Here is a 26,821-nt window from a genome sequence, read left to right on the forward strand (position 1 = left end):
TTCCATCAGCACAGATTTATTTCGCAAAATCACTGCGACTAACTCCATTCTGCATTTTGATAGCCATCATCCAATGTCTACTAAAAGAGGCATTCCTGTTGGTGAGTTTTTACGCCTCAGACGCAACTGTTCAGACCTTTCAAATTTCAAATTAAGGGCAAGCGAATTAACAGAACGCTTGCAAGAAAGGGGATATTCATTAACAGTCATTAGAAGGGCATACTCTAGGGCAGGGATCCCCAACCTTTTGAACCCATGAGCAACATTCAGAAGTAAAAGGAGTTGGGGAGCAACACTAGCATGAAAAATGTTCTTGGGGTGCCAAATAAGTGCTGTGATTGGCCATTTGGTAGCCCCTATGTGGATTGTCAACCTACATTGAGGCTCTGTTTGACAGTAAACCTGGTTTTTATGCAACTAAATCTTGCCTCCAAGCCTGGAATTCAAAAATAAGCTCCTGCTTTGAGGCCACTGGGAGCAACATCCAAGGGGTTGGAGAGCAACATGTTGCTCACGAGCTACTGGTTGGGGATCACTGCTCTAGGGCTATAAAACTCCTAGGAATTCCCTACTTGAAGGCCGTAAACGTTCAATGACAAGTGTGGAGCAACCTGTTCGATTCATCAGCACTTATTGTAAACAGTGGCCAGCTATAGATAACATATTACAGAAGCACTGGCATATCCTACATACGGAGCCAATATTAGACAAATTAGTGGGTCCAAGACTTTTGACTTGTTGTCGCAGGGCACCCAATCTAAGAGATCGACTTGTTAAAAGTCATTTTGCTAGACCAACAATCAAGCCCACACGTGTGGGCACGTTTGCCTGCGGCAAATGTAGGGCCTGTGCGTTCATGCATAATCAGACCATGGTCACTGATAGATATTGAGAATTACACAGACATTTACCTGTAATACTGACAATGTTATCTATATGTTAACCTGTCCATGTGATAAGATTTACATTGGCAAAACCAACAGGCCTTTCAAAAAACGCCTTTTGGAACATGTTGCCAGCATTGAAAATGCACCAGAATGGATAAAGAATCACAGGAAGTTACCACCAGTCAGTCGCCATTTTTTAGAACATCACAATAATTCCAGTATCAATCTTCGAGCAATGGGCCTCCATAAAGTTTCCCTTGGGATCAGAGGTGGAGATATTGAGACAACATTGCTATCCAGGGAAAGTGAATGGATCTTTAGGATGAATGCATTGGGTCCAATGGGACTTAATGAAAGTATCACGATGAATGTATTCATCTGATCATTTTCCCTATGTAGTAGTAGCAGTTTCCACTACTTCAAGATGATACAAAATATCTGCTAATGTGCTCATAACAATCAGTCAAATTTGACATAAATATAATGTCACAGTATCCATTTGAAACATTATCATTTGTCATACAGTCAATTAAAACTGAGACTTTGTGTTTTATTTGATGTCCTACACTGTCTAAATGTAATCTATATTTTTGTAAAGGGTTGTATTCACATATATGTCTAGCTAAATACTGCTGAAGACTTACCATATCAGGACAGACACAGAAATGGCAACATTTATTATGGGGGGCTTCTGAGCCTCTCATATACTGCTTAACACTAATAAGTGTGACAGTACTGTTTATGGCATCCGCGTCTACTTGACTGTATCACGTGGATGCAGTAGTTAGACTGCTCATGTAATGCGAGAATTGGATTCGCAATAAGTGCCATAAGCGGAGGCGGATGTGGGATTGCCCGTGTATTACAAGAATAGCCACATATTTGTGCCGGTAAGAGTTATAATCTGACAGCCGCATAAGGAGTTAATATACCGGGTACGGATGACAGACGTTCAGAATCCGCCCACGTATGACGTGTCACTTGGTGATTGGCCGTTTTGAATAGTAACGGCTCTACAGTTGTCTATTTATAGGGGTAAGACTTCGGCCGCTGTATGCCTTTGACAAAGCCTGCGATATGCGGGTGAAACGCGCGTCAGGCGCATTTTAGCTTTGTTAGGCAGGGGGACAGAATCAAAAAATCTTTTTGGGCCTTTGCTTCACAGCTGAAACGGGTGGGAAGCGTTGTGGGTGAAGGGGTGGTTAATCGATGGAATCTGCTTCATTTGGGGTAGAATTTAAACACTTATGCGTAATACACCTAGAATATAATAACTCAGTTTGAATAAGTGCACAGTGGGCCAATTTTTGGCACCACTCGCTATTTAGCTGCCTCTATGATAATAGGAGGGTGCCTCTGAGGGTGGATGTGGTGATGGTAATATCCATGCCTGCAAATGATCATTGCAAGTTTAGCTCAATTCACATCTTATTAATCGAGACCAATTGATACCCATTAACATCTGTATACGCAGATTGGCAGGTGGGGTGGCTACCCATTGGGTAGAAATACCGAGTCTCACAAGCGACTGCTTAATGGTTAAATAATTAAGACTAACTGGGACTGGCTTGCCAAAGTTGACAGATGGGCTGGTTATCCGTTGATAGCCCTATATTCACCTTATGCTCGGCAATCATTGCCTAACTTGGGTTCTATGTCTCCCTGTTCCTAACTTCATTTTAAATGCTCTTCTGGATGTATGGTTTTAACTAATTTATCAGTAAAAGTTAAGTTTTAAATAATTTTGTTCCCTGAGTCATCGGATTCTTTGATGGGGTGGTGCAACTTTAAAGGTTAATCTTTTTCTCTCTCGTATTATCATTTATCCTAATAACCCTGCACACCATCTATCTGCTTTTCATAAAATCAATGGGTGGTGCTCCCTTACTTAGACTTACATATATGATTCAGTTAATGCCTTTAAAGGAATAGTTCAGTGTCAAAATAAAAACTGGATAAATAGATAGGCTGTGCAAAATAAAAAATGTTTCTAAAATAGTTAGTTAGCCAAAAATGTAATGTATAAAGGCTGGAGTGAACAGATGTCTAATAAAACAGCCAGAATACAACTTCCTGCTTTTCAGCTCTATAACTCTGAGTTAGTCAGTGACTTGAAGGGGGGCCACATGGTACATTTCTGTTCAGTGAGTTTGCAATTGATCCTCAGCATTCAGCTCAGATTCAAAAGCAACAGATATGACCCATGTGGCCCCCCCTCAAGTCTCTGATTGGTTACTGCCTGGTAGCCAGGGTAACCAGTCAGTGTAAACCAAGAGAGCTGAAAAGCAGGAAGTAGTTTCCTGACTGACTTGTTATACGTCAAATCACTCCAGTCTTTATACATTACATTTTTGGCTAACTAACTATATTAGAAACATTTTTTATTTTGCACAGCCTATCTATTTACCCAGTTTTTATTTTTACACTGAACAATTCCTTTAAGAATGGCTTGGATGATTTATTGGACAGACATAATATCAAAGGCTATCGTGATACTAAACTCTATAGTTAGTATAGGTATTGGTATGGAGAATTTATGTGAAAGTAGGGAGGGGTGTGTGTATGGATGCTGGGTTTTCATTTGGAGGGGTTGAACTTGATCGGCTTTGTCTTTTTTCAACCCGTTTTAACCATGTAACTATGTAAAATGCGAACAACCCCTTTAAGTAATTTTTATTTGTGTATAATAAAATATTAAACGAAACTTAAAATCAGAAAGAAAATTCCAAGTGATTGCATGTGATGATATCAGCAGGCACATATAAAGCAGATTTTTGTTTTTATGTTTTTAGTAGTCTTAAGGCATTTGAAGCCCACAACAGAAGGAACACTTATAGGGAAAACCCCAAGTCCCAGCATTTTGTATTGCAGATATCATACCTCTATTGAAATACTCTACTAGTATTCCAGCAGTTCACCTAGCTGCCTGCAAAGTACTAAATTCTGGCTACTCAATTGCTAACTTGGGTACAGGTCCATGCCTGTTTAAGCCTGAGTGTTAATTAGGTTTCCCTTTCTCAAGCCCTTATTTGTTCATTTCCTGTTTCAGCATTTACTGATTATAGATTATTTCACATTAACCTGTTACCTCTCTGGTTCTGACCTTTACTTGCCTGACTTACCTACCATGGCTCTGCACTCTGGCCTTGGGTGACTGTCCCCCCTCCCCTTGCATCTGATCTCTGTTTATGACTATTCTCCAATTTGTGCCCAGCCTCATCTACCAACAGTGCCCATCCCTGCATTTAATTTGAACCCTTTACTTATGTTCCTTTGATCTCTAGGGCCTCCACCTATGATGGCTTGGAAGTTGTTGCAGGTTATCTGCATATGGGAAGAACATTGCTGGCAGGCTTCACCCCACCAGTTCATCTTATTTTAGGATAAAGGTTTTGGCAGAAAAATTAGACATAATTGGGATTATTCCAACAATATGGTTTTAACTGCTCCAACTTTCATATACCAGTTCCCTATAATTATAATAAATAAATACCTGTGCTCATCATAACTATTGCTCTACAAACATGTTACTATACATGCACAGCCCACACAAATCCTGTTGTTACTTGCAAGCTTCCAGTAAATGTACCCACAGATAGATACACGGGCACCTCACGATTGCACTCCACATATAACAGCATAATGCTTTGATTTATGATTGTATAAGCTTGTATTTGTCTTCATTAAACATTCATGGAGGTTCATTTAACACTGGGCAAATTTGCACTAGTGCAGAAACACATTGGAGCCAATCAGTAATATACATGTATTATTGACCTGGCAGACGAGTGATAAAAGCTGATTGGTTATTAGTGCCCAGTGTTACTAAATAAGCCCAATGTCAGAATTGTATAAATGTTTTTACACATGCTTAATTCTCTTGGATTCCTGCATATCATACATTGCATAATATTGCAAAAAAGAGATATCCTAATGAGAATAGAGTCAAATAATATCATCTTTTATTCTTGTTGTATATTTGTTCTGCAGGAGAATATCCCAGGAGTATTTAACAAGATTTGTGCAATCAGTTACACATTATATCAGAATGTATTTCCCATCTGGACACTTGGCCGTTTCTCCCATCTGCACCCAGAGAGCTCTTTGTCTGGACTCCTCAAAAATGATTTTATCCACCAGCTTCCTCAGTTTTTAGTTCCTTTTGTCACATCAACAGCTCCCTTTATTAATTCCAACAACTTCATGATCTCATGCTAATATAGCAGCGTTTTTTTCCCAACACAAATCCATTCACATTATGTGCTGCTGTCTACAAAATAGCTAATTAATGCTGTGATCTGACAACTAATGAAATACTTTCCAATGTATTAAGTGAAACTCTTTTATAAATTAATGTTAATAATATACATCATTTTAAGATTGTATAGCTGAAAATAAAGACATGTCATGCCAAAATGACCCAAAATATATTGTGTGATCTGCATCTGCAGGGTGATGGCACTTTGGTTGCTTTGTCACTTAAAGTAAAAATCACCTCCTGTAGGTCCCAGTGGCAAGGTTTTTTCAATGGCTTGAGGCATGAGGCAATACATGAGACAAAGCACCCCAATTTTTGTGGGCATCTTACCAAGTACTTTATATTGGCTAATATTCTTGTTGCATTGCATCATAATTGCCTTTAGTAGTAGGATCAGATCATATCACTTTCCAGGACTTAGAGCATCAAAGTCACTGTAGCCACCCTTCAGGATTGTTTGCCCATATTTGGCTTAAATATTTTGGTGCCCCAACTGCTCTAAAGTATTTCTTCTATATTTATATTTCCACTTGAAAACCGTTAAGAAGCTGAAACTTATAAGCTGTGTCAAAATGCTATGCTCTTCTAGGTAACAGGTCTCCCAGCTGAGAGATTCTGTATTCTAATGACGCCTTTCAAAATTCCATAGAAATGAATGGAAAGCTGCGGAATTTCCCTCTAGTGGCGTAACTTCACTCTTTGATAAATTTACCCCCTAATGAGTTGGGTGCACCTGCCCCAATGCCCTTGGAAATACTTGTTGAAATCAGAAATAGGCAGCACTCTAAACTTTCATTAAAAAGCCTAAACTTTCATTAAAAAGCCTTTATTCTCATCAGCAGGGCAACAGTAACAGCAACGTTTTGAGCCTGTCAGAAACCATCTGCAGAAAGTTCTATTTGGTTTCAAGGACCACCAGGTGAAGAGATATAGATATCTGGGCCCACCTTAATTCCATTCAGGGGGAACATTGGCACTGTTTATGTACTAGTGTATATGCGAGTAAAGCTTGGCCACATCTTGTGTTTCCCACTCAGTATGGTTGGCAACTCATGGATTTTGCCTACAGATGCAATGGGGCATGAATGACTGTTCAAATCCATACCCAGAGGATGTCTATGAAGGTTTTCATTCATTCAGGTCAGTATCTAGCGGATATAAGTCTAGAAAAGAAAAATCAATCATACTATGTATCTTTCTCTTTATTGGTGACACTAACCTTATCATGATATGCTTTTCAAACATGTGCTAATGTTGCGTGTTTTAGCTTTGTTTCTATCTTTTCAGTGGTTGCAAAACTGAAGGAGACCCAAATATGACAGGAGGCAAAAGCTTCTGGAGGTGTAAGAAACATTTGTTTGGTAAATGAGTCCCTCCCCCAGGTCAGAGGAGCTTTATCACATGATGCCTGTCTTGCTCAATGTAGATCAAGTTTGATTAGTACAAAATCTTTACTTCTATTTGTCTCAACACTTGTCTGAACTGGATATGGAAAGACATTCTCTGTCATCTAAGAGTTATTTGTCCAATTTATCTTTTCACGTTGTTTGTCAACTATTTTTGAGCCCTGGGCATGAAATGGACCATTAAAAATGTGGTTAAGGGCCACCCTTGGGGCTAAAATGGGAGGGGGGAGAAGACTATTTATGAAACTTTGTATATTACACAAATGCACCATACATAGTTCTTGTCTACTGTCAACTGTGAGTAAAGTTTGTACCCAAATCATAACCCTTTTTTGACTGTAAGCAATTAAGCAGTCTATGTTTTGGTTAATACAAAAAACATCAAACCTGTAATGTATATCAAGTTGCAATTTTGATCACATTCCAAAAGTTGCATGGCAATTAGGGATGCACCGAATCCAGGATTCGGCCTTTTTCAGAAGGATTTGGATCCTTCTGCCCGGCCGAACCGAATCCTAGTTTGCATGTGCAAATTAGGGGTGGGGAGGGAAATTGCGTGACCTATTGTCAAAAAGAAGGAATTAAAAAATGTTTTCCCCTTCCCATCCCTAATTTACATATGCAAATTAGGATTCGGATTTGGTTCGGTATTCTGCTGAATCTTTCGCGAAGGATTCGGGGGTTCGGCCGGATCGAAAATAGTGGATTCGGTGCATCCCTAATGGCAATATGATTTAATTTAGTCTTATGTACATTAGCAATAATGAATAAAACTGTCTAACCATCACTTAGGAATTGTTTAAAAATAGATTTTTTTTTTATGTTACTCTGCTGGCTTGGCATTTAAAGATCTGTTTTTCACCAAAAAAAATGGGTTGCTCTCCATGGCTGTTGGGCTGACTGCTTTAATCTCCTTTATCACTCCTTACAATGACAGGTTGCAGAACTAAAAAGGTGACAATTTGCCAAGTAAATGGAACTCAAAGTGGCCATGAAACTCAGAGTTGCTTGAGCCAAAGTGGGAAACGCTGATGGCAAGTTTTTACATCATAATTATGTATACATGTATATGCAGTACACATGCACCCCATACTGGACATACATTTAGTTTTTTGTACGCAACAACTCCATATCCCCCCCTCCCCCCAAGCAGGCATCTGTAGATTCTGGCACATACCAGAGAAGCTACTGCAAGACAGACAGACACTATTTATCAGGCCTGTGGTGGTTATATGGGCCTCTGTGTGCTTGAAATGTCAAGGCCTATTTTTGAATCTTATTTCCAGAAGTAACAGTATGTGTGTAAATTGACATGTCTGCCCGATTACCAGTGATCCCCGTCCAACATATAAAGCTGGCAAATGTGAGTGATTGCTAGTAGGACACCTTTTGCACATATGGAATAAGCTCCCCCTATTTTATGTCAGTGGTACACCTTATGCTGTTGTTATTGTATATCTTAACGTATGGTCAATATTTTGTAAGATAACAGGCGGATCGTGTTTTATGGGCACCATTATTATTATTATTATGTATTTTTAGAGCGCCAACATATTGCTGAAGCTGTGCTATAACGAGATTATAACCCTATTGAAGCTAACTTCTATTACTTGAATAGAAATTGGGAGCACCAAGGGTTCGAGCCAGACCTGGACTGGCAATCCGTGGGTTCTGGCAAATGCCACAGGGGCTGCTATAAAGTGCCATAGAAAGTCACTATTTGGTGGGCTGTTTGGGCCTCTGTGTACTTGAAATGTCAGGGCCTATTCTGACTCTCAGTCCAGACCTGGTTCGAGCAGTACAACTAACAGGTCAGGCCCTTACAGTCACAGCTCATACTAAGGTTAGAGATGAACAGAACATTGATTTACCGGCCTGCAGTAGTGTTCCATTATTATTTGTACTAATTCTTTTTATCCAGACGCAAATCCACAGAAGCAGAGTTGTACAGACTGAGAGCAGAGGAGCCTCGAGGGCACAACATAGCGGTAACCCGACAAGACAAACCGAGTCCTTGTACCTTGATTCATTTCAACTATCTACAGAGGGTTTTATTGAAAGAATGAAAAATACACCGTCCGCCTGTTATCTGTTCGGTTCTCCAGGTCGATGGATTAGGCTCAAACGATGGTTCCCAAGCAGAGATTCCTATAGCAGCCCGCCACTGTGCCGAGAGGGAAATGCGGCTCCGCATATTGCTCTAACCACGTGCGAAGGTGCGGCAGCTTTAACCCAATGGGACCGTGGCGACTTATGTTGTCACCAATAAGGCTGGGGGGTGTGATCTACATGCCCGAATTCCCAGGATAGAAGCGTGCGTGCATGCGCTTGTAGGCGGTGCTTTGATTAACCACACCCACGAGCGGGAGGGAGAATGGAATTGTGCGCAGCGACCATAGTGTTTTGTTACCAGGCAGATTGTCTTTGGTCAGCGCGCTCCCGCTGAGACACACCCCCTTCTCTCCACTTTCCAGGGCCGCTCCCACGCGCGTCCCCGCAGCGAACCGGTCCTGTGGGGACGAAGAAGGAGGAAAAGAGGTACGGTGACATGCAAGGGTGTGCATACAGCTAGGCCGACCCACAGGCAGCTTGTGTGCACCAAGCGAGTCCTGGGGAGGCTCATGAGGACCGGTCGGGAAGAGGCTGATTCCAGGAGGACTAAATCTACGAAGGGGAAGCAGCTTGGATGTTTGCACTGTATATAGAGGGGCGAGGTCCCTGCAGATTGTCAAGGATTGAGCCGGGGGGAGAGCGACCATTGGTTCCTTGGTGACAGGTGCACTGGGACCCCAACAAGCTGCGGGGCTCACTCAGTGCTGAATATTCAACTACTGACACATCTATCCACGAATGTAAGAAGAATTGCACATATATCCTTACACTGGGACTATTTTATAGTTGTGTTAGTGAGCTGAAGGCATATAGTGGCAGACTTATTATTGCAGTGTGTCCCATCACTGGCAGGCCCCCCATTGCACTTAAGGATAAGCCTCCTCCTGCAGCACTCACTGGCCGAGAAGGAAAGGCTGGGGGGCATCGTTTCTTGACCCAGAAACCAAAAAAGGTCTCAATTGGGCTTGTAGGGACCATGGTGAGATCTCAAGCTTTCTTTGCATGTAATTCACTGCTGGTGTATCATTAGAGTATATGACTTGCACAATAAGGCTCACAGGAGTGCAAAGGACATGGCGGAGCGGGCAAGTTGTGCACTACTGGAGTCACTGCCTGCAGAGGTCAGGGAAAGTTTGGCAGAACTGGAGTTGGAGCTCTCTGAAGGTGAGTAGGAATTAAATGGGAATTCTTCAATTAGACATCCCTCTGATTATTGCATGATATTCTATCTGTGGCTTTCTAACCTTCTTTTACCAGGCAATCCCCTATGCAAAAGTAAGCCTCTTGTGGTGCTTTACTAAAATATTTTGGCCCAAAGTGATGGTCGAGCTGATACTCCGAGCATCCACCAACAGCTGGAGGTGTGAAACAGCATTAGGGCAACTTGTTGCAAACCAACAGGCCCGGGCTAGGAATCTGCGGGTTCTGGCAAATGCCAGACGGGCATCTGTAAGTTGCCATAGACAGTAACTATTTATTGGGCTGGTGGGGGGCTGCTTGGGCCTTTGGAATGCCAGGGCCTATTGTGAATCCCAGTCCTGACCTGACTGGTAACACTCCCTGTGCATCATAAGGCTTGTACAACAGGCAACACACTACTGTAAAGATACAATGGCTTAGAGACTTCAGGGCACTATGCTCTAGTTCTTTAGCCAGAAACACGTATATGGTTGTGAATTAATATAGTCTGGTACACATGTAACCATCTTTTCTTCCTGCTAAGTATAATAGTAGGGAAACATTGCTTCTTTTGGCAGAATGGAGCCAGGAAACAGCAGATTGCAGCCAGTATAATGATATTTTTACAGGCTTGTTATGATAAAACACAGATTTTTGGCTCAGTTTGTTTCAGTTGAAAGATTTCAATTTTGGATATGTGCTGAATAGTATTAATGCCAACATATTTTTAAAGCTGTACTAATATTTTTGTCAATCTGTCACTTGCTAGACATGTTGCATTAATAGTATAAGGAGCCTCTCCTCCAGCACTGGGAAGATTCCCAAAGATGCTTTATTTTTGGTAGAAAACATTAATATGCAACACTGCATCATGCAGATGGCTGGTTATTCTCTCTGGACAACCCTTGTTGCTGTAAAGTACAAATGTCAGCATGCCAGTAGTTATATCTGTAATTATCTCCTGTTGAGATGCTAGACGTTTCTGGTTAAAACTTCCAATGATTGTCAAGGGTCCAACAGTATAACCAGCATTCTCTATACAGCCCACCTAGCTAATGCTGTCATTCTTGAATAGAGAATACTTATTTCAATTACCAATCTCATATCTGAAACATACCTTGGTACAGCCAGGAATCAAAGTTAGGGTGAGAGAGGGAAAAAGAATGTGACCCAGCCAATGAGTGATTAACTTAGATGGGGTCAATGCAGTTAAAATAATTAAAGCAAGTATCTGCAGTTGTGCCTTTGTAAGTAAGGTCTAGGGGTCTAGGCTATGACCAAGTTGTTTCGTGTGACCATGTCTAACTTATGGTGTGCTACTTGTTACAATTACATTAAGAGCCATGCGATTTTACTACCATGTTTGTGCCAGGGAGCAAAAGCTAAAAGGTTTTCCACACCTTGTTTTTCTGTTACACTGTATAAAAATGTAACAAAAAGAGAACATATAGTTGACATGTCAGCAAACATTTATTTGTCATATATTCTGAAGCAAAGGAAGTGCCTATACGGGTCAGCACTCAAAAATATGTAAAAGTCTTTCAAAGAAATTCTTCAGGTTTGTTTCAAAGAATCTCATGCCTCTCAGCCTTTCATTTCTGGGAGGGGCATGTAAAACTTATTTATAACGTATTTATTTAAAGCGTATTTATAGGACAGCCACTCTGCTCATGTGAGACTATGTTATAGAATTTCCTTATACAGTAGTTCTGAACAGGGCTTCATGGATAGTGATGGTGGCCTTTAGATGTGTGTAATGTCTGTTTTTTGTCTGTGAAAAGTTGTGGCTGCAAAGTCCAGGAGTTTGTTATGGATTGCTTTCTACAACAATAAACTGCACTTGTATTGCACAAAATCCCCTATCCAGAAGGTGCCTGCAATCTGGTTTATATAAATATCTTACCAAAAGAGTGAGCCCCTGCAGCACTGCTCGTTCTCCATGCAATGGCTATTAGTGGTTTAGGCATGCACAGATCAACTGAGTGTCCCAGTCCAATATTCCCATGAAATAGGGAAGGTTGACTATTTTGTGCATGTCTGACTGGGAGAATAATGGGAATCCACCATTTGTGTATTCCCAATTAAAATGTGTACATGTTGTTTTGAAGTGATTGATATCAATACAGCCACTTCTGGTTTGCTGTTGCCGAAGGCATGATCATGGACATTTGGACTTGCTAAATGACAGATACTAAAAGTTAGGTTGGTGTGGCAGATAAGTTTGTAACTCTTCCGTACTAGGTAGCCCTGGGGTTATGGAGCCTGTATTGTCAGATTGGGAAACAAGTGTTGAAAGCTTGTGTACATACTTTCCGGGAAATCATTCTTCCATGGGTCTGCTGTACGTGCGCAAGTGCTAAAGTGTGCAAGTGTTATAACCCCCCGGGCAAGTCTAATGCAAGATAGACAATGGAAAACAAATGCCTTACTGGTTGCTATGGGTTACCTTATTGGGACAGTTTGGCATCTGTTAGTGAGCCTGGAGGTATATGCTACCAGTCCAAACTATGAGTATTTTGGGAATTCAATGAAACAGTAGGTCAGAATGACATTGTGCACGATGAAAATAGTCTGGACCAAAAATATTTTAAGTATAAGACAACATCAATCTTGTAGAATCACTCGCCAAAATAGAAACGTGGCCCAGGTGCTCCAGCCCCAGGCCCTCAGCTCAAGGGAGCAGACAATCCGTATACAAAAAGTAAATGTAGGTGCAGGCCACACTCGTAACTCACGTATAGATCAGACCAAGGTTTGTAGATAAAAAAAATGGATAAATTATTTATACAATCATCTCTTGCCTGACGTGTTTCGTGTCACTAGGACACTTAATCATAGCCTATGGTTAAGTGTCCTAGTGACACGAAATGCGTCAGGCAAGAGATGATTGTGTAAATAAAGTATCCATTTTTTATCTACAAACCTTGGTCTGATCTATACATGAGTTACCAGTGTGCCCTGCACCTACATTTACTTTTTGTATACGGATTGTGCACGATAAGACAGTATAGATGTTCTATTTGAAATTATGTATTACACACAGGGGCGATCCTGGCCCCTCCGCCGCCTGAGGCAGCAGCAGTTGCAGCTGCCCCCCCTCCCCCAGAAATTCGCTCTTAAAGTACCAGGAGCAGCATTTTTGCTGCCCCTGGTACCTAGTGGGGCGCTGCTGCCTGAGGCGACAGCCTCAACTCGCCTCATTGGCGAAGCACCTCTGATTACACATACTTAATAATAATAAAAAAAAATATTCACGTGTGTGTGTGTGTAAAGTGTCAGTTTTCACCTTTAAAAGCAGCTCTGGGAGGGGGGTTTCTGACCCTGTAAACTGTTCTAGATTGATACATTTAGTTGATACATTTATCTTTGTCCCTGCTGAGCAGAATCTCTGGGTTTCGCTAAAAGGCAGCTGTTAGAATTGATACAACAGTTGCTAATACTCCAGAGATGCTGCTGAGAAATGTATCAACTAAATGTTGATAAACATTTTAGAGTCTGCGCCTGAATTACTGAGCTGCCAGACTGAACACTAGAGACAGGAACATTAAACTTTAAGCTTAGATTTTGGAAAAACGGTAAAAAATAAAAGATCAAAAGCAATTTTAAAAAGTCTTTATTTCTGGGGAACAATCTGAAAACAATTGAACTAAAAAGGTGTTTAGTAGGTGAACAACCCCTTTAAGCAGCTTTCCTGTCATCCATTAGGGTAGAGATCCACAAGCGTTTTTCGGCCGATCGACGCCCGCCGACAACATGCACGCAACAATTCGGATAGAGTTGCGCGCATGAAGAAATAATTGGACTGAATGAAAAGTCAGCAATAACAACTAGACGGTCCGACTGCTGATGAAAACGCTGCTTTCTGCGTTCAAAATTCCGACAGTCGTGTCGCATCAGATGTAATGTACTTTTTGCCTGCAACTTTTCATTCAGTCCAATTAGAAACTTTACACCAGCATCTCCATCCGACTTGTCGTGTGCGTTTTGTCGGTGGGCGTTGATCCGTCGAATAATGCTCATGGAGTTCTACCCTAATGCTCACTAAATTAGATAAATTTAGTGAGCATTAGGGTAGAACTCCACAAGCGTTTTTCCTCGGATCAACGCCCGCCGACAAAGGCAGATTTTATTATACATAACCAGCACCCACATTACTTCACTGGCACCTGTAACAACTTGTAGGTGAAACAAAGTTAATTTGTCTTGCAATCTTCTCATCTTCTCATAGGTAAATGTGTTCAGTTCTTGTATTAAGAAGTCAGTTTGTTGCATATGTTTAGGTGGTAGGGGAGTATTGTGGTGCTGGAGGTGTGCAGACAAGGTGAGACATCCCTACACAGATGCAAATAAGCTAGTCTAGGTTTTTGCTTACACGCCTGAGGCTAGCAGGTATACTTTCCAACCCCTATCAGGTTTTCTTATGATGCAAACATTGCCACTCCTGTACAGTGTGGGGCTGTGTGTTTTGTATAGACAGTTCTAAGGGATCATAGGGACCTGCTAAAATGTCACTTTTTGTTTGGGGAATTATTTTCAAGTGTTAAATGAGTAGTCCACATATACAGTAAGTTAACTGTGAGTATGTTATAGAACATCCTGTTCTTAGAAACTGACCCTGGAAGCTAAAAAAACAAATGCTGTTTGAGGCTACATCTGTATTTTATTACTTATCTTTCTATTCAGGCCCTCTCCTATCTATATTCCATTCTCTCATTTAAGCCACTGGCTGGCTGCTAGGGTAAGGGCTGAACTCCATGGTGTGTTGAGACTCGATTAGTTGCCAGGCGAAGAAATGAATGCAACGTGTCGGAAGTGCAGAATATAATGGCACTTATCGAGAAAGCACAGGTACAACCTAAATATATCCGACTGTCTGATGTGAACGCTTCATCTTCATCTGACAGTTGGATACATGTAGTTTGTTCCTGCGATTTCTTGATCAGTGCCATTATATTCTGCACTTCGGAATCGGGTCTCAACGATCCGTGGAGTTCAGCCCGTCATATATGGGCAGGTTAAAGATGCCGATATTGGTCCTTTAGACCAATTCGTCTGGTTATCTGCCTGTGTATTGGATGTTCTGATGGCTATCCCCGATCGATATCAGGACAAATATCAGGCAGATATCGATTGGGCAGGTTTGATTGCTTTTGGCGATCGAGGGCTGCATTGGCTAGTTGATGCTTTTCTTGTCCCGTTGGCACCTATTTCCTTCGTTGTAATATGATCGATTGGCTCTAGGGCTGAATGATCGGAATACCCTGATATTGCCCTGCCTTTGGTGGGCATAGAGGCGACCTTGCCAAACGAGCAGATCTTTTCATGTATGGCCACCTTTAGAGAGCATGGCACGATAAGCTATAATTTAGATGCACAGCCCAGATACATGCATAGTATTTATCTCTTGGAAAGTTATAAAGTTACATCAATGCTGCAATACACTTAATAAATTAGCAAGGTTTATCCTGCAAGTATCACCTGTGTGCCAGTGAATTTTCTTGGATCCATAGGATTTATCTCTTGCCATAGTGAGGTGGGGGCTTCTCTACCTCTTCCTGTTCTGTGAGTGAAATGGTTAATCTGTTTGTGGGATGGTGAAAGCTTTTTCACTTCGCCTTTTCCATGTGGGATTGTGCTGGATGTTTGCCCCTGCCGCTCATTGTTGTAACAGGAAGTGAGAGAGGAAGCCAGATGTTAAAATGTTTCTTTGTGAGAGCAGCCGTTGTGACCTCCCTCTGCACTTTTGATTGCTTTCTCTATCTGTCAGAGCCCACTAACCCCCTTACGTCTCGTTTCAAACTTGCGGATGTGGAGCTGATGCAGCAACACGCAGACACCTACAGTAAGTTTGTGCACACGCGAGCTTAAACACACCCTGTCATATGTTTGTCTTAAAGGAACGGTAACTCATAGCATGAATTTGAATCAAATGTAACAAATTAAAAAATTATGTGGCTTGACCTGGGGAAACCATCTATGCAAAAGGAGTAATTTACGAATGCAGCCATAAGTGCATAATGCCAAAATGGATGCAAGTGTTGAGCTTATTGACACTAGTCATTACAGGTATTTGCGTCCAGATATGCTCCTTGCACTTTTGTGTACTTGTGCCAAGCACCATTGCGTCTGTCTGGCCTCACTCTGAATGTGGCAATAATTCCAGGGTTACCACAGGGGTTGCTTTAGTAGGTAGAGCAGACTTAGCTAACATCATTGAGCATTGAGACTCTTAAGCTGTAACTTAGATTTGATTTGCTACCATTATTATTATTAATATTATTCTTAACATGTATTTTTAGAGCACCAACTTATTGTGCAGCGCTGTACCATGCAGTTGTGTCCATAGGGTGCAACACCTAGCATGGATGGAATTACACTGGAGTTATGAGGAAAATACTGAACTGTGGGTAAAAACATGATTTTCATCCAAAAATAGCATTTTGCACACTGAACTGCTTTCATAAACTATCCTTATAGACTCATTAGTGTATAATCCAATATGATAGTATGCAGCTAGGCCACACACATGAACTAATGTGGCCCTTGCCAATTCCACTCCCAAAGACACACACACACACACACATAGAAGATATGGGTCCTGTTTGTTATTCTGACTGGAACAACTGCCTGTTGTCAAATCATATGCCAGTAAAAAAAAAGTTGTAAAAAGCTGTATAAAATAAATGGCGGTTTTATCAAGGTATATTTCATTTCATGACATGTGAACGCCAGATTTACCGCCATTATTTCACAGTGATTCAGACCTTTGTAAGTAAATTGCTCACAGAAAAAGCGCGTTAAATAATTATGCAATTTTTACGCCTTTTTTTACACTGCAATGCACGGTGAATTATTCTGCCATTTTTTAGACCACATAATAAAAAAGCCCCTGTGTTCTTATAGCATACATTATCACTTCATTCACAGTACAGATTCTGATCCAATTTCTTTCAGACGCATGACATAGCAGTATACATTGGATCAGGATGACCAGATCTCTAGACTGACACCACCAGGTACTTAAATGTGAGTGTAGGTAGAGTGACATGGCACAAGGCAATTCAGTTGTTGGGACCAGCCTACTAAAATCAGTAAAATTGCTGTTGGTCCGCTAGCTTCCACTGAATATGAGCAAGCAGGAGGTCTGTCGTAACAGATGATTTCTCTGGGATTACAGGCCTCTCAAACATAGGGGATCCACAGTATCATATCCTTTGCAGCAAGCACAAGCCAGCTATAAGGATCCCTAAAGTAGGGAAAAGGAATGCATTACAGAATATCTGTGTTGCAGATTATAACTGTACAGCAGTGCTGTCCAATTTATATGGTACAGAGGGCCGGAATTTTTCTAATCTACATGGTGGAGGGCCGATAACGGAAGCCAGTGTTAGCCACTCCCTGTTTTTAGACCACACCCACTTTAAACCACACCCATGTTACCGCAAGACCATGTACAGATTAATAGCACACCAAAAAGACAGATGGTGCTCACTGCAGGGATCAGGGCTGGAACTAGGGGGAGACAGAGGAGGCGGCTGTCTAGGACGCCATCATTGAGGGGGCACTTTTAATGGGTTTTTTTTTCATTTTTTTCAAACGTTTATTTAATAATTTGTTTCAGTAATCCTGGTCACTCAGTCGGGTGGAATCCCCCTCCTTCACCTTCTCCTCTTGCCAGCAAGTAATAGTTCCTTCTGTGTGGTGCGGCAGTGCAGTGTGACGTGCGTATACGCGCCAATGACATCACTGATGCAGTTGGGTGGCAGAGAGCTGGCGGCCTACTTGGTGTGGCTCACACTTGCTGCTCTCAGTTTTGCACAGTTGCACTGAAAAGAAGACATTCTTTATATTACTGTGAAAGTGTAAAGCTTCCGGCTGGCACAGCCAGGTACAGATTGGTCTGGGCGCTGGCACAGGTACATAAATACTTGGGGGCAATATGATGTGTTCAGATTTTTGGCTGCTGCTGGCACAGGTAAAGATTGGGGGCAATATGATGGCTGCTGGAGGGCTGTATGATGGATTGCTGCTGGGCTTGCTGTTACAGGTATGGGGGGGTAGTATAATGGACGGCTACTGGCACAGGTATGGGGGGCAGTATGATGGATGGCTACTGGCACAGGTATGGGGGGGGGCAGTATGATGGATGGCTGCTGGGCTTGCTGGTACAGGTACGGAGGGGCAGTATGATGGATGTCTGCTGGCACAGGTACAGGGGGGCCTGTATGGTTGTATGCTGGACTTGCTGGTACAGGGGGCAGTAATAAAAATGAAAAAGTGTTGTACATTTTCTTGCATTATTTAAAAACCATCATGGTAAGATGAAATGGTAATGCAGGAGAGGGGGGCGCTGATTGAAGCTCTTGCCTAGGGTGCCAAACTACCTTGGCCTGGCACCGGCAGGGATGTCACTCATATGTGAAAAAAGTTAAGTCATATTAAGACATACCCTTAAATCCATATGCCTCCTCCTGCCCTGTGTATAATACAGTACCCCGACATATGATTAAACACCTTAGGGGCCCCTAACAATAGTTTTCAAATGCTAACAAACCCCCAGAACAAATACCAGATTTACGTTCCATAGGGTTCATAGGTCAGGCAGAGTATGGCAAACACAGGGTGCAAAGAGCAGGCAAAGTATGGCAAACACAGGGTGCATAGGGAAGACATAACAGAGGAAAGGAAAATCAGGACCAGTCTAATATGTACTGCATACAGTGACACAGTGCTGGTGCCCCATTAGCATTTTGAATAAGGTGTGAACAGGTGAACAATGTGGGCAGTTTCAGTCTGGGTCTCAGGTAGAACAGTACAGGCTTTAGGATATAAACAATAGAGGTGTCACAAGTGTGAACAATGCAGGAGGATCACAGGTGTGAACAATACAGGGCATTAGTCTGAATTTGAGGTTTAAACAATGCAGGGGCCAGTTAATCTCTGTAGTGATACCTTTTAAATCTTACATATGGTAAACAGACACAGTAGGCAGACTTTGATATGGAGGGCCACATAAAGGGGGTCGCCTGCCGCCAGTTGGACAGCCCTGCTGTACAGGATCAAATCATGGTTGTGTATGAACACTCTTTAAAACTTCAGAAAGTTTATTCCACTGAATAATGAAAACGTGAAAGTAAATGTAGGCATATCTTCAGTATACATTTATTTAAAGCATTAATTTATTGTATATATATATATATATATATATATATATATATATATATATATATATATATATACACAAAAGCCATAAATATCCTGTAAATAATATCCTTATAAACGGTGAGTTCTGATGTTATCAGTTATAAACGGTGAGTTCTGATGTAATTTCTGTCACGACTCACTGAAACGTGTGTATTATAATAAATAAAGTACCCCCTGTTGCAAAATATGAGGATATTAGAAGTTACCTATGGCAAACACAGGGTGCATAGGGAAGACATAACAGAGCAGGAGACAGGAAAATCAGGACCAGTCTAATATGTACTGCATACAGTGACACAGTGCTGGTGCCCCATTAGCATTTTGAATAAGGTGTGAACAGGTGAACAATGTGGGCAGTTTCAGTCTGGGTCTCAGGTAGAACAGTACAGGCTTTAGGATATAAACAATAGAGGTGTCACAAGTGTGAACAATGCAGGAGGATCACAGGTGTGAACAATACAGGGCATTAGTCTGAATTTGAGGTTTAAACAATGCAGGGGCCAGTTAATCTCTGTAGTGATACCTTTTAAATCTTACATATGGTAAACAGACACAGTAGGCAGACTTTGATATGGAGGGCCACATAAAGGGGGTCGCCTGCCGCCAGTTGGACAGCCCTGCTGTACAGGATCAAATCATGGTTGTGTATGAACACTCTTTAAAACTTCAGAAAGTTTATTCCACTGAATAATGAAAACGTGAAAGTAAATGTAGGCATATCTTCAGTATACATTTATTTAAAGCATTAATTTATTGTATGTATATATATATATATATATATATATATATATATATATATATATATATATACACAAAAGCCATAAATATCCTGTAAATAATATCCTTATAAACGGTGAGTTCTGATGTTATCAGTTATAAACGGTGAGTTCTGATGTAATTTCTGTCACGACTCACTGAAACGTGTGTATTATAATAAATAAAGTACCCCCTGTTGCAAAATATGAGGATATTAGAAGTTACCTTCGGCCTCGTGTTTTGATATGGTCATGAAACTCCTCGGTAACTTATAATATCCTTATATTTTATAAGAGGGGGTACTTTATTCACTATATAATTCAACTGCAAATACTTGTTCTCAGAGCTGCCATCAGGGGAAGGACAAGCAGGAGTTCTGTCACTGGTTTGCTCAAATCAGGGGGCCAAGATTGCCAACAGAATAGTGTGCAGACTTGAGTTTAGGGTCTTATTGCGCAATTTCACTGTCACATACCTCCCAACTGCCCCATTTTTCACGGGACAGCACTGATTTTGAGAGCTCAACCCGTAGTTCCAGGTTTGTTAGTGAAATGTCCTGACTTTCTCTTTGATCTCCTGCACTGAACAGCCAGAAAAAGATACATAGTTTCTGAAACTTAATTTGCTTTTGGCAGGGAGCCCAGAATAGATACTTTTGTTAAAATTTAAGATAAGCAGGTCTCTTGGGAGAACGCGCAGCTTAAAGGGAAATTCACCTTCATTAGCAAAACTGTAATAACACATAAAAACCACAGAGATGTGTTCAAACTTTCATAACTTGCTACATTTTGTAAAATGAACATGGTAATTAGGGGGTATGGCCTTGGCTTTACATCATCCTCACAGTATTTGCAGTAGCTGTGCTGAACTATAGGTGCGACAACTAGCAAGTTGTTTGATTTTATTGGTGACAAACTGCATTAGACTCTTGGCTGCACAGGGAACACCAGAGGATGGGTAATCATAGGACTTAAGCTCAAAATCAAGCAGGCAGGGCCCACCAAGGTTTCTCCCATTAATGCTGCGGGCATTATTGGAACAGTTTAACGGAAGACAGGTGATAGCAGTATTTTGTTTACTTACTCTTTTCACTATTATTGCTAACAAGCATTTGATTACTTTATGAAATGCTCCCATTAAATGAAAATGTAGAAAATGATATTCTCAGGGGCAATATTCTCAGCTGCCATGAGGTGCGTTGAGAAACTCACCCCAGGAGGTAGCAGCCCCTAAGTTACCAGGGAAAGCAATTCTAAGCAAATTTTCAATTGCCTGTCATTTTTTGTTCAAGTTTTTGAATTATTGCCTCCTTCTTCTGAAGCTTTTCTGGTTATTAAACTGAATCTATGGTGCAGAGAATCTCCCCTGGATATTCTGAGACAATTTACAATTGTTTTTCATTTGTTGCTATAAGAGTTTTTTGAGTTGTTTAGCTTTGTATTTAGCTTTTTGTATTTGGCTTCTAGTGCCAAATTACCCTAGCAACCATGCATTTAACTGAACGAGAGACTGCAATATGAATAGGAGAGGGCCTGAATAGAAAGACGAGTTATAAAAAGTAGCAATAACAAACATATATAGCCTCACAGAACATTTGTTTTTTTTAGAACAGTCAGTGACAACTATGTGAAAGCTGGAAAGAATCAGAAGAAAAAAAATTATGGCCAACTGAAAAGTTGCATAGAATTAGCGGTTCTATATCATACTAGGTTCAAAGCTGAGGGCGAGGACTTCCAAGGTAATTTTCTCAGAGATATTACCTGAGCCACGAGCAACGCTAAGGAGACAGCGGGAGCGTAGGGAGATTAATGCGTGGCTAAAAGATTGGTGTAGGGAGGAGGGTTTTGGGTTTTTGGAGAACTGGGCTGATTTTTCAGTCGGCTACAGGCTCTTTGCTAGGGATGGGCTGCACCTCAATGATGATGGGGCAGCTGTTTTGGGAGAGAAGATGGCTAGAGGGTTGGAGGAGATTTTAAACTAGGTGTGGGGGGGGAGGGTTCAGTAAAAGATTCAGTGGTAGACAGGTTAGATGAGATAGTGGGCAAAGAAAGGGAAAATGGGGGAGGAGATTTGGCTAGGGATACTGTTAAGGATAGGGAGGACCACATGTCATATGTTCAATATGGTGCCAGTATTAAATGTATGTTTACAAATGCAAGAAGTCTGACTGGTAAAATGGGAGAGCTGGAGCTGCTGGTGATGGAAGGAAAATATGATGTGATTGGTGTGGCCGAAACATGGCTGAATGAGTCGCATGACTGGGCAGTAAATATCAGTGGCTATACTTTGTTTCGGAGGGACAGAGGCAATAGAAAAGGAGGAGGGGTATGTCTGTATATTAGGCAGGATTTAAAAGCTCATATAAAGGAGGAGGTTATGTTAGAAAATGAGGGGCCAGAAGTCGTATGGGTGGAGTTCTTCACCAATTGTAAAGAATCCAGCAAATTAATTGTAGGAGTATGCTATAGACCCCCTAATGTAAGTGAGGAGGAAGAGACAAAGCTCCTAATGCAAATAGAAAAGGCTGCTAGTTTAGGTAAAGTAATGATAATGGGGGATTTTAATTACCCAGATATTGACTGGAGCAACGGTACTGCTAGATCAGTTAATGGGAGCAAGTTTATAAACTTATTGCACGACAATTTTTTAGCACAGGTTGTTGAGGAGCCTACCAGAAAAAATGCTATTCTTGATTTAGTGATCTCAAATGACCCAGAACTTATAGCAAATGTGCAAGTCATTGAACCCCTGGGTAATAGTGACCATAATGTTATATCTTTTAATGTCTGGTGCAAAAAACAAAAATATACTGGGGCAACAAAAACCATGAATTTTGCCAAAGCTAATTTTAGTGCCTTGAGGGCTGCCCTACAGAGCATTGATTGGGGCATTAGGTTTTCAGCTAAAAACACAGAACAGAAATGGTTGTCCTTTAAAATGATATTAAATCATTACTGTTCTCAATTTATTCCCTTAAGGACTAAACGTAGAAGCTCTAAGAATCATCCTGTGTGGCTTAATACAGAGGTAAAGATGTTAATGGGAAAGAAGAGAAAGGCATTTAAAAACTACAAATCTGTAGGGACAGAAGCTGCATTTAATGAATATAAACACTGTAATAAATGTTGTAAATCAGCAATCCGGAAGGCTAAGAAAAGAAATGAAGAGTTAATTGCGGTGGAGGTGAAAACTAACCCTAAAAAGTTTTTTAAATATATTAATAGTAAAAAGATGCAGGTTGAGAGTGTTGCTCCATTAAATAATGGTATCAGTATGGTTGTAACAGATACAGATAAGGCAAATGTGTTAAATCAGTTCTTTTCTTCAGTGTATACAATAGAGGAGTCTGGGTTCACAGGCTCACTTAATAACTGCACGAATGGTTCAGCTCAATCTAGTCAGTGGCTGACTCAGGATATGATTCAAAAAGCTTTAATACAAATTAATGTAAACAAGGCTCCAGGGCCTGATGGCATACACCCCCGGGTTCTAAGAGAGCTTAGTTCAGTTTTAGACCAGCCCTTATTTCTGATTTTCTCAGATTCACTGTCATCTGGTATGGTGCCTATGGATTGGAGAAAAGCTGATGTTATTCCAATATTTAAAAAGGGATTACGATCTCAGCCTGGCAATTATAGGCCAGTAAGCTTGACATCTGTGGTGGGCAAATTATTTGAAGGCTTGTTAAGGGATCACATACAAAATTTTGTCCTAATGAATGGCATTATGAGCAACAATCAGCATGGCTTTATGAAGGATAGGTCATGTCAGACGAATTTGATTGCATTTTATGATGTGGTAAGTAAGATTCTGGATAGTGGGGGGGCAGTAGATGTGATCTATTTGGATTTTGCCAAAGCGTTTGATACTGTGCCCCACAAACGACTGCTTTCTAAACTAAGGTCTGTTGGGCTTAATGAAGTCGTTTGCACATGGATAGGAAACTGGCTACAGGATCGGGTACAGAGGGTGGTTGTTAATGGGACATTCTCTACTTGGAGTAAGGTTCTTAGTGGGGTCCCCCAGGGCTCAGTATTGGGTCCACTTTTATTTAACTTGTTCATTAATGACTTAGGGGAGGGTGTTGTAAGTAATGTATCAGTGTTTGCAGATGACACAAAATTATCCAGCCCAATTAATTCCATCCAGGATGTGGCATCCTTGCAACAGGATCTTGACAAACTGGCAATCTGGGCAGCTAAGTGGCAAATGAGATTCAATGTTGATAAATGTAAAGTCATGCACCTGGGATGTAAAAATATCCAAGCCACTTATACCCTAAATGGGACTGCACTAGGCAAATCCATTATGGAAAAGGACCTTGGAGTCCTTGTAGATGATAAACTTGGCTGTAGCAAGCAATGCCAGTCAGCAGCATCAAGGGCAAATAAGGTCTTGAGCTGTATTAAAAGGGGCATAGAGTCACGGGAGGAGGGGGTCATTCTTCCACTGTATAGAGCACTTGTAAGGCCCCATCTAGAATATGCTGTACAGTTTTGGTCTCCATCACTCAAACAGGACATTATTGTATTAGAGAGGGTACAGAGAAGAGCAACTAAGCTGGTAAAAGGTATTGAAAATCTTAGCTATGAGGAAAGACTGGCCAAATTGGGGATGTTCACGCTGGAGAAGAGGCGCTTAAGGGGTGATATGATGACTATGTATAAATATATAAAGGGATCATATAACAATCTCTCTAATGCTTTATTTACCAGTAGGTCTTTCCAGCTGACACGAGGTCACCCATTCCGATTAGAAGAAAAGAGGTTCCGCCTAAATATTCGGAAGGGGTTTTTTACAGCGAGAGCTGTGAAGATGTGGAATTCTCTCCCTGAATCAGTGTACAGGCTGATACATTAGATAGCTTTAAGAAGGGGTTGGATGGCTTTTTAGCAAGTAAGGGAATACAGGGTTATGGGAAATAGCTCATAGTCCAAGTTGATCCAGGGACTAATCCGATTGCCATTTTGGAGTCAGGAAGGAATTTTTCCCCCTCTAAGGCAAATTGGAGAGGCTTCAGATGGGTTTTTTGCCTTCCTCTGGATCAACTGGCAGATAGGTAGTTAATAAACAAAAAAAAAAAAGGTTGAACTCGATGGACATGTGTCTTTTTTCAACCTTACTTACTATGTTACTATGTTACTATGTTACTATGTTACTAAAAGTTAAAGGTGAAACGCCCCTTTAAAATATATTTGACCCTTGCAAAAAGGTGAATGAAAGGGTTTTATAACAGACTAATAAGGTCTGTTTTAGACAAAGTTTGTTCTAACAATGATTCCATGTTGTCTTCTCCTTTTAACCCTCACGCCCATTTAAACAAGCCCTGCTGCTGAAGCAATAAAATAAGCAAAAGGCTGTGAAGTTGCTTTCATGAATACCCAAACCCCATTTCTAGGACTAATCCCCTTATTTGTTTTTAACAAAAGCGAGTTGAATGTTCGTGTTACTGGTGCTTTAACAAAAGCATTGTACATTACTGTTAGACTGTGGCACTGACATGTTTCATTGTAGGGAACAAATGAAGTCATTGTTATGGCTCCCTTGCAGTCTTCATTACTTACTAAGAAATATTGATTTCTGTCAGATTAACTTCCATCTTTGTTTCTAAGCAGCCATTTTTTTTCCGAGCTTGTGCCCAGACACCATATGGAGACTTTCTGGCCACTTTAAGTCCTGTCTGATCCCTGAGGTCAACAATTATTCAACGAAGAATTAAACGTTTTTGTTGTTTATACAAATATCCAGACCCCCACTAGCCAGTAGCACATTACAATGTCAAATTTTTTATTTATTTTTTTAAATCTGGATAATTGAATCTGTTACTGAATGAAACTTTTCATTTATTTTATAGAGTACACATACTGGTATAGGATCTATTATCTGAAATGTTTGGAACCCGAGTAAAAGGTCTTTCTGCAGTTTAGATGACCGTCCCTGAAATCAACTAAAAAACATACAAATACAGGTATGGAATCCGTTATCCGGAAACCTGTTATCCAGAAAGTTCTGAATTATGGAAAGGCCGTTTTCCATAGAGTCAATTTTATCCAAATAATCCAAATTTTTTAAAAATGATTCCCTTTTTCTCTGTAAAAATAAATTAACTTCTAGTATGCTGTAGAGTGTGATATTCTGACACAATGTGCACTTGGTTTTCATTTTTTATTATCTGTGGTTTTTAAGTTATTTAGCTTTTTATTCAGCAGCTCTCCAGTTTGCAGTGTGGAATATGAATAGGAGAGGGCCTGAATAAAAAGATGAGTAATAAAAAGTAGCAATAAAAATAAATGTGTGGCCTTACAGCGCTTTTGTTTTTTAGATGGGGAAAGTGACCCCCATTTGAAAGCTGGAAAGAGTCAGAAAAATAAGGCAAACAGTTCAAAAACTATAAAAAAGGAAAAAAGTATACTATAAGTTTGTGACCAACCCCTTTAAAGAGGATTCAGGCAGTGCAGAAGAGACTCGCATGTGGGCTGTGTAGTAAAAGCACAAAGCTTGTGCAGAAATGCGCATAGTGAGTTTTGTTATAGTGAAAAGAGGCTACATTAGTGTAGTTTTGTGTCGCGAACAAAGCAATTCAGGATTTAAATAGAACAACGCTCTAACCAAGCATCCCCCGGGTATGACAGACACCTTTGAATAGCTCTTCAGTAGTGATATGCGGGTCGTGTTTTTCCCGGCTCGCGCAGCCCGAAGCCCTCCCTCCACTCGCGCCCGCCCGCCCGCCTACCGTTTTCATTTTATAGGCCTGTGCAGACCTGCCCCGCTGATGACTCCACAAAAAGGGGCGAGGCAAGCAGGCGTGCTGCTATAAAGTCAGAAGCCGGCAGTTGAAGGTGGCGGGCGGGAGAGCAGAAGAAGAGCAGAAGAAGAGCTCAACCCGCACCCGCCTGCCACTGGCGAGGAGGAGTGTGAGGTCGGCCCGAACCCACCCGACCCACAGGTATCAGGCCAGCCTGCACATCACTACTCTTCAGCATTTGGCCAGTCTAGGAAATTTATGGATGCACCGATTC

The 26,821-nt window shown here is 41.1% G+C and overlaps 1 protein-coding gene across 12 annotated transcripts in view; it reads left to right on the forward strand.

Moving 5' to 3' along the window:
- The first annotated feature begins 8,940 nt into the window (after positions 1-8,940).
- LOC108701408 (disco-interacting protein 2 homolog A) overlaps positions 8,941-26,821 on the forward strand; it is a 54,246-nt gene continuing 36,365 nt past the window's right edge. For 8 of the 12 annotated variants that reach the window (XM_041576445.1, XM_018236027.2, XM_041576450.1 and 5 more), the window contains exon 1: positions 15,450-15,684. In XM_041576445.1, coding sequence (XP_041432379.1) covers positions 15,465-15,684 — 220 coding nt within the window. In that variant the 5' untranslated portion in view covers positions 15,450-15,464. Of the gene's footprint in view, positions 9,828-15,449; positions 15,685-26,821 lie in introns of those variants that run through there. The other 4 variants (XM_041576448.1, XM_041576449.1, XM_041576451.1 and 1 more) reach the window with 3 other exon arrangements.

Source organism: Xenopus laevis, chromosome 9_10L (genome assembly GCF_017654675.1).
Source record: "Xenopus laevis strain J_2021 chromosome 9_10L, Xenopus_laevis_v10.1, whole genome shotgun sequence".
NCBI classification, from domain to species: Eukaryota; Metazoa; Chordata; class Amphibia; order Anura; family Pipidae; genus Xenopus; species Xenopus laevis.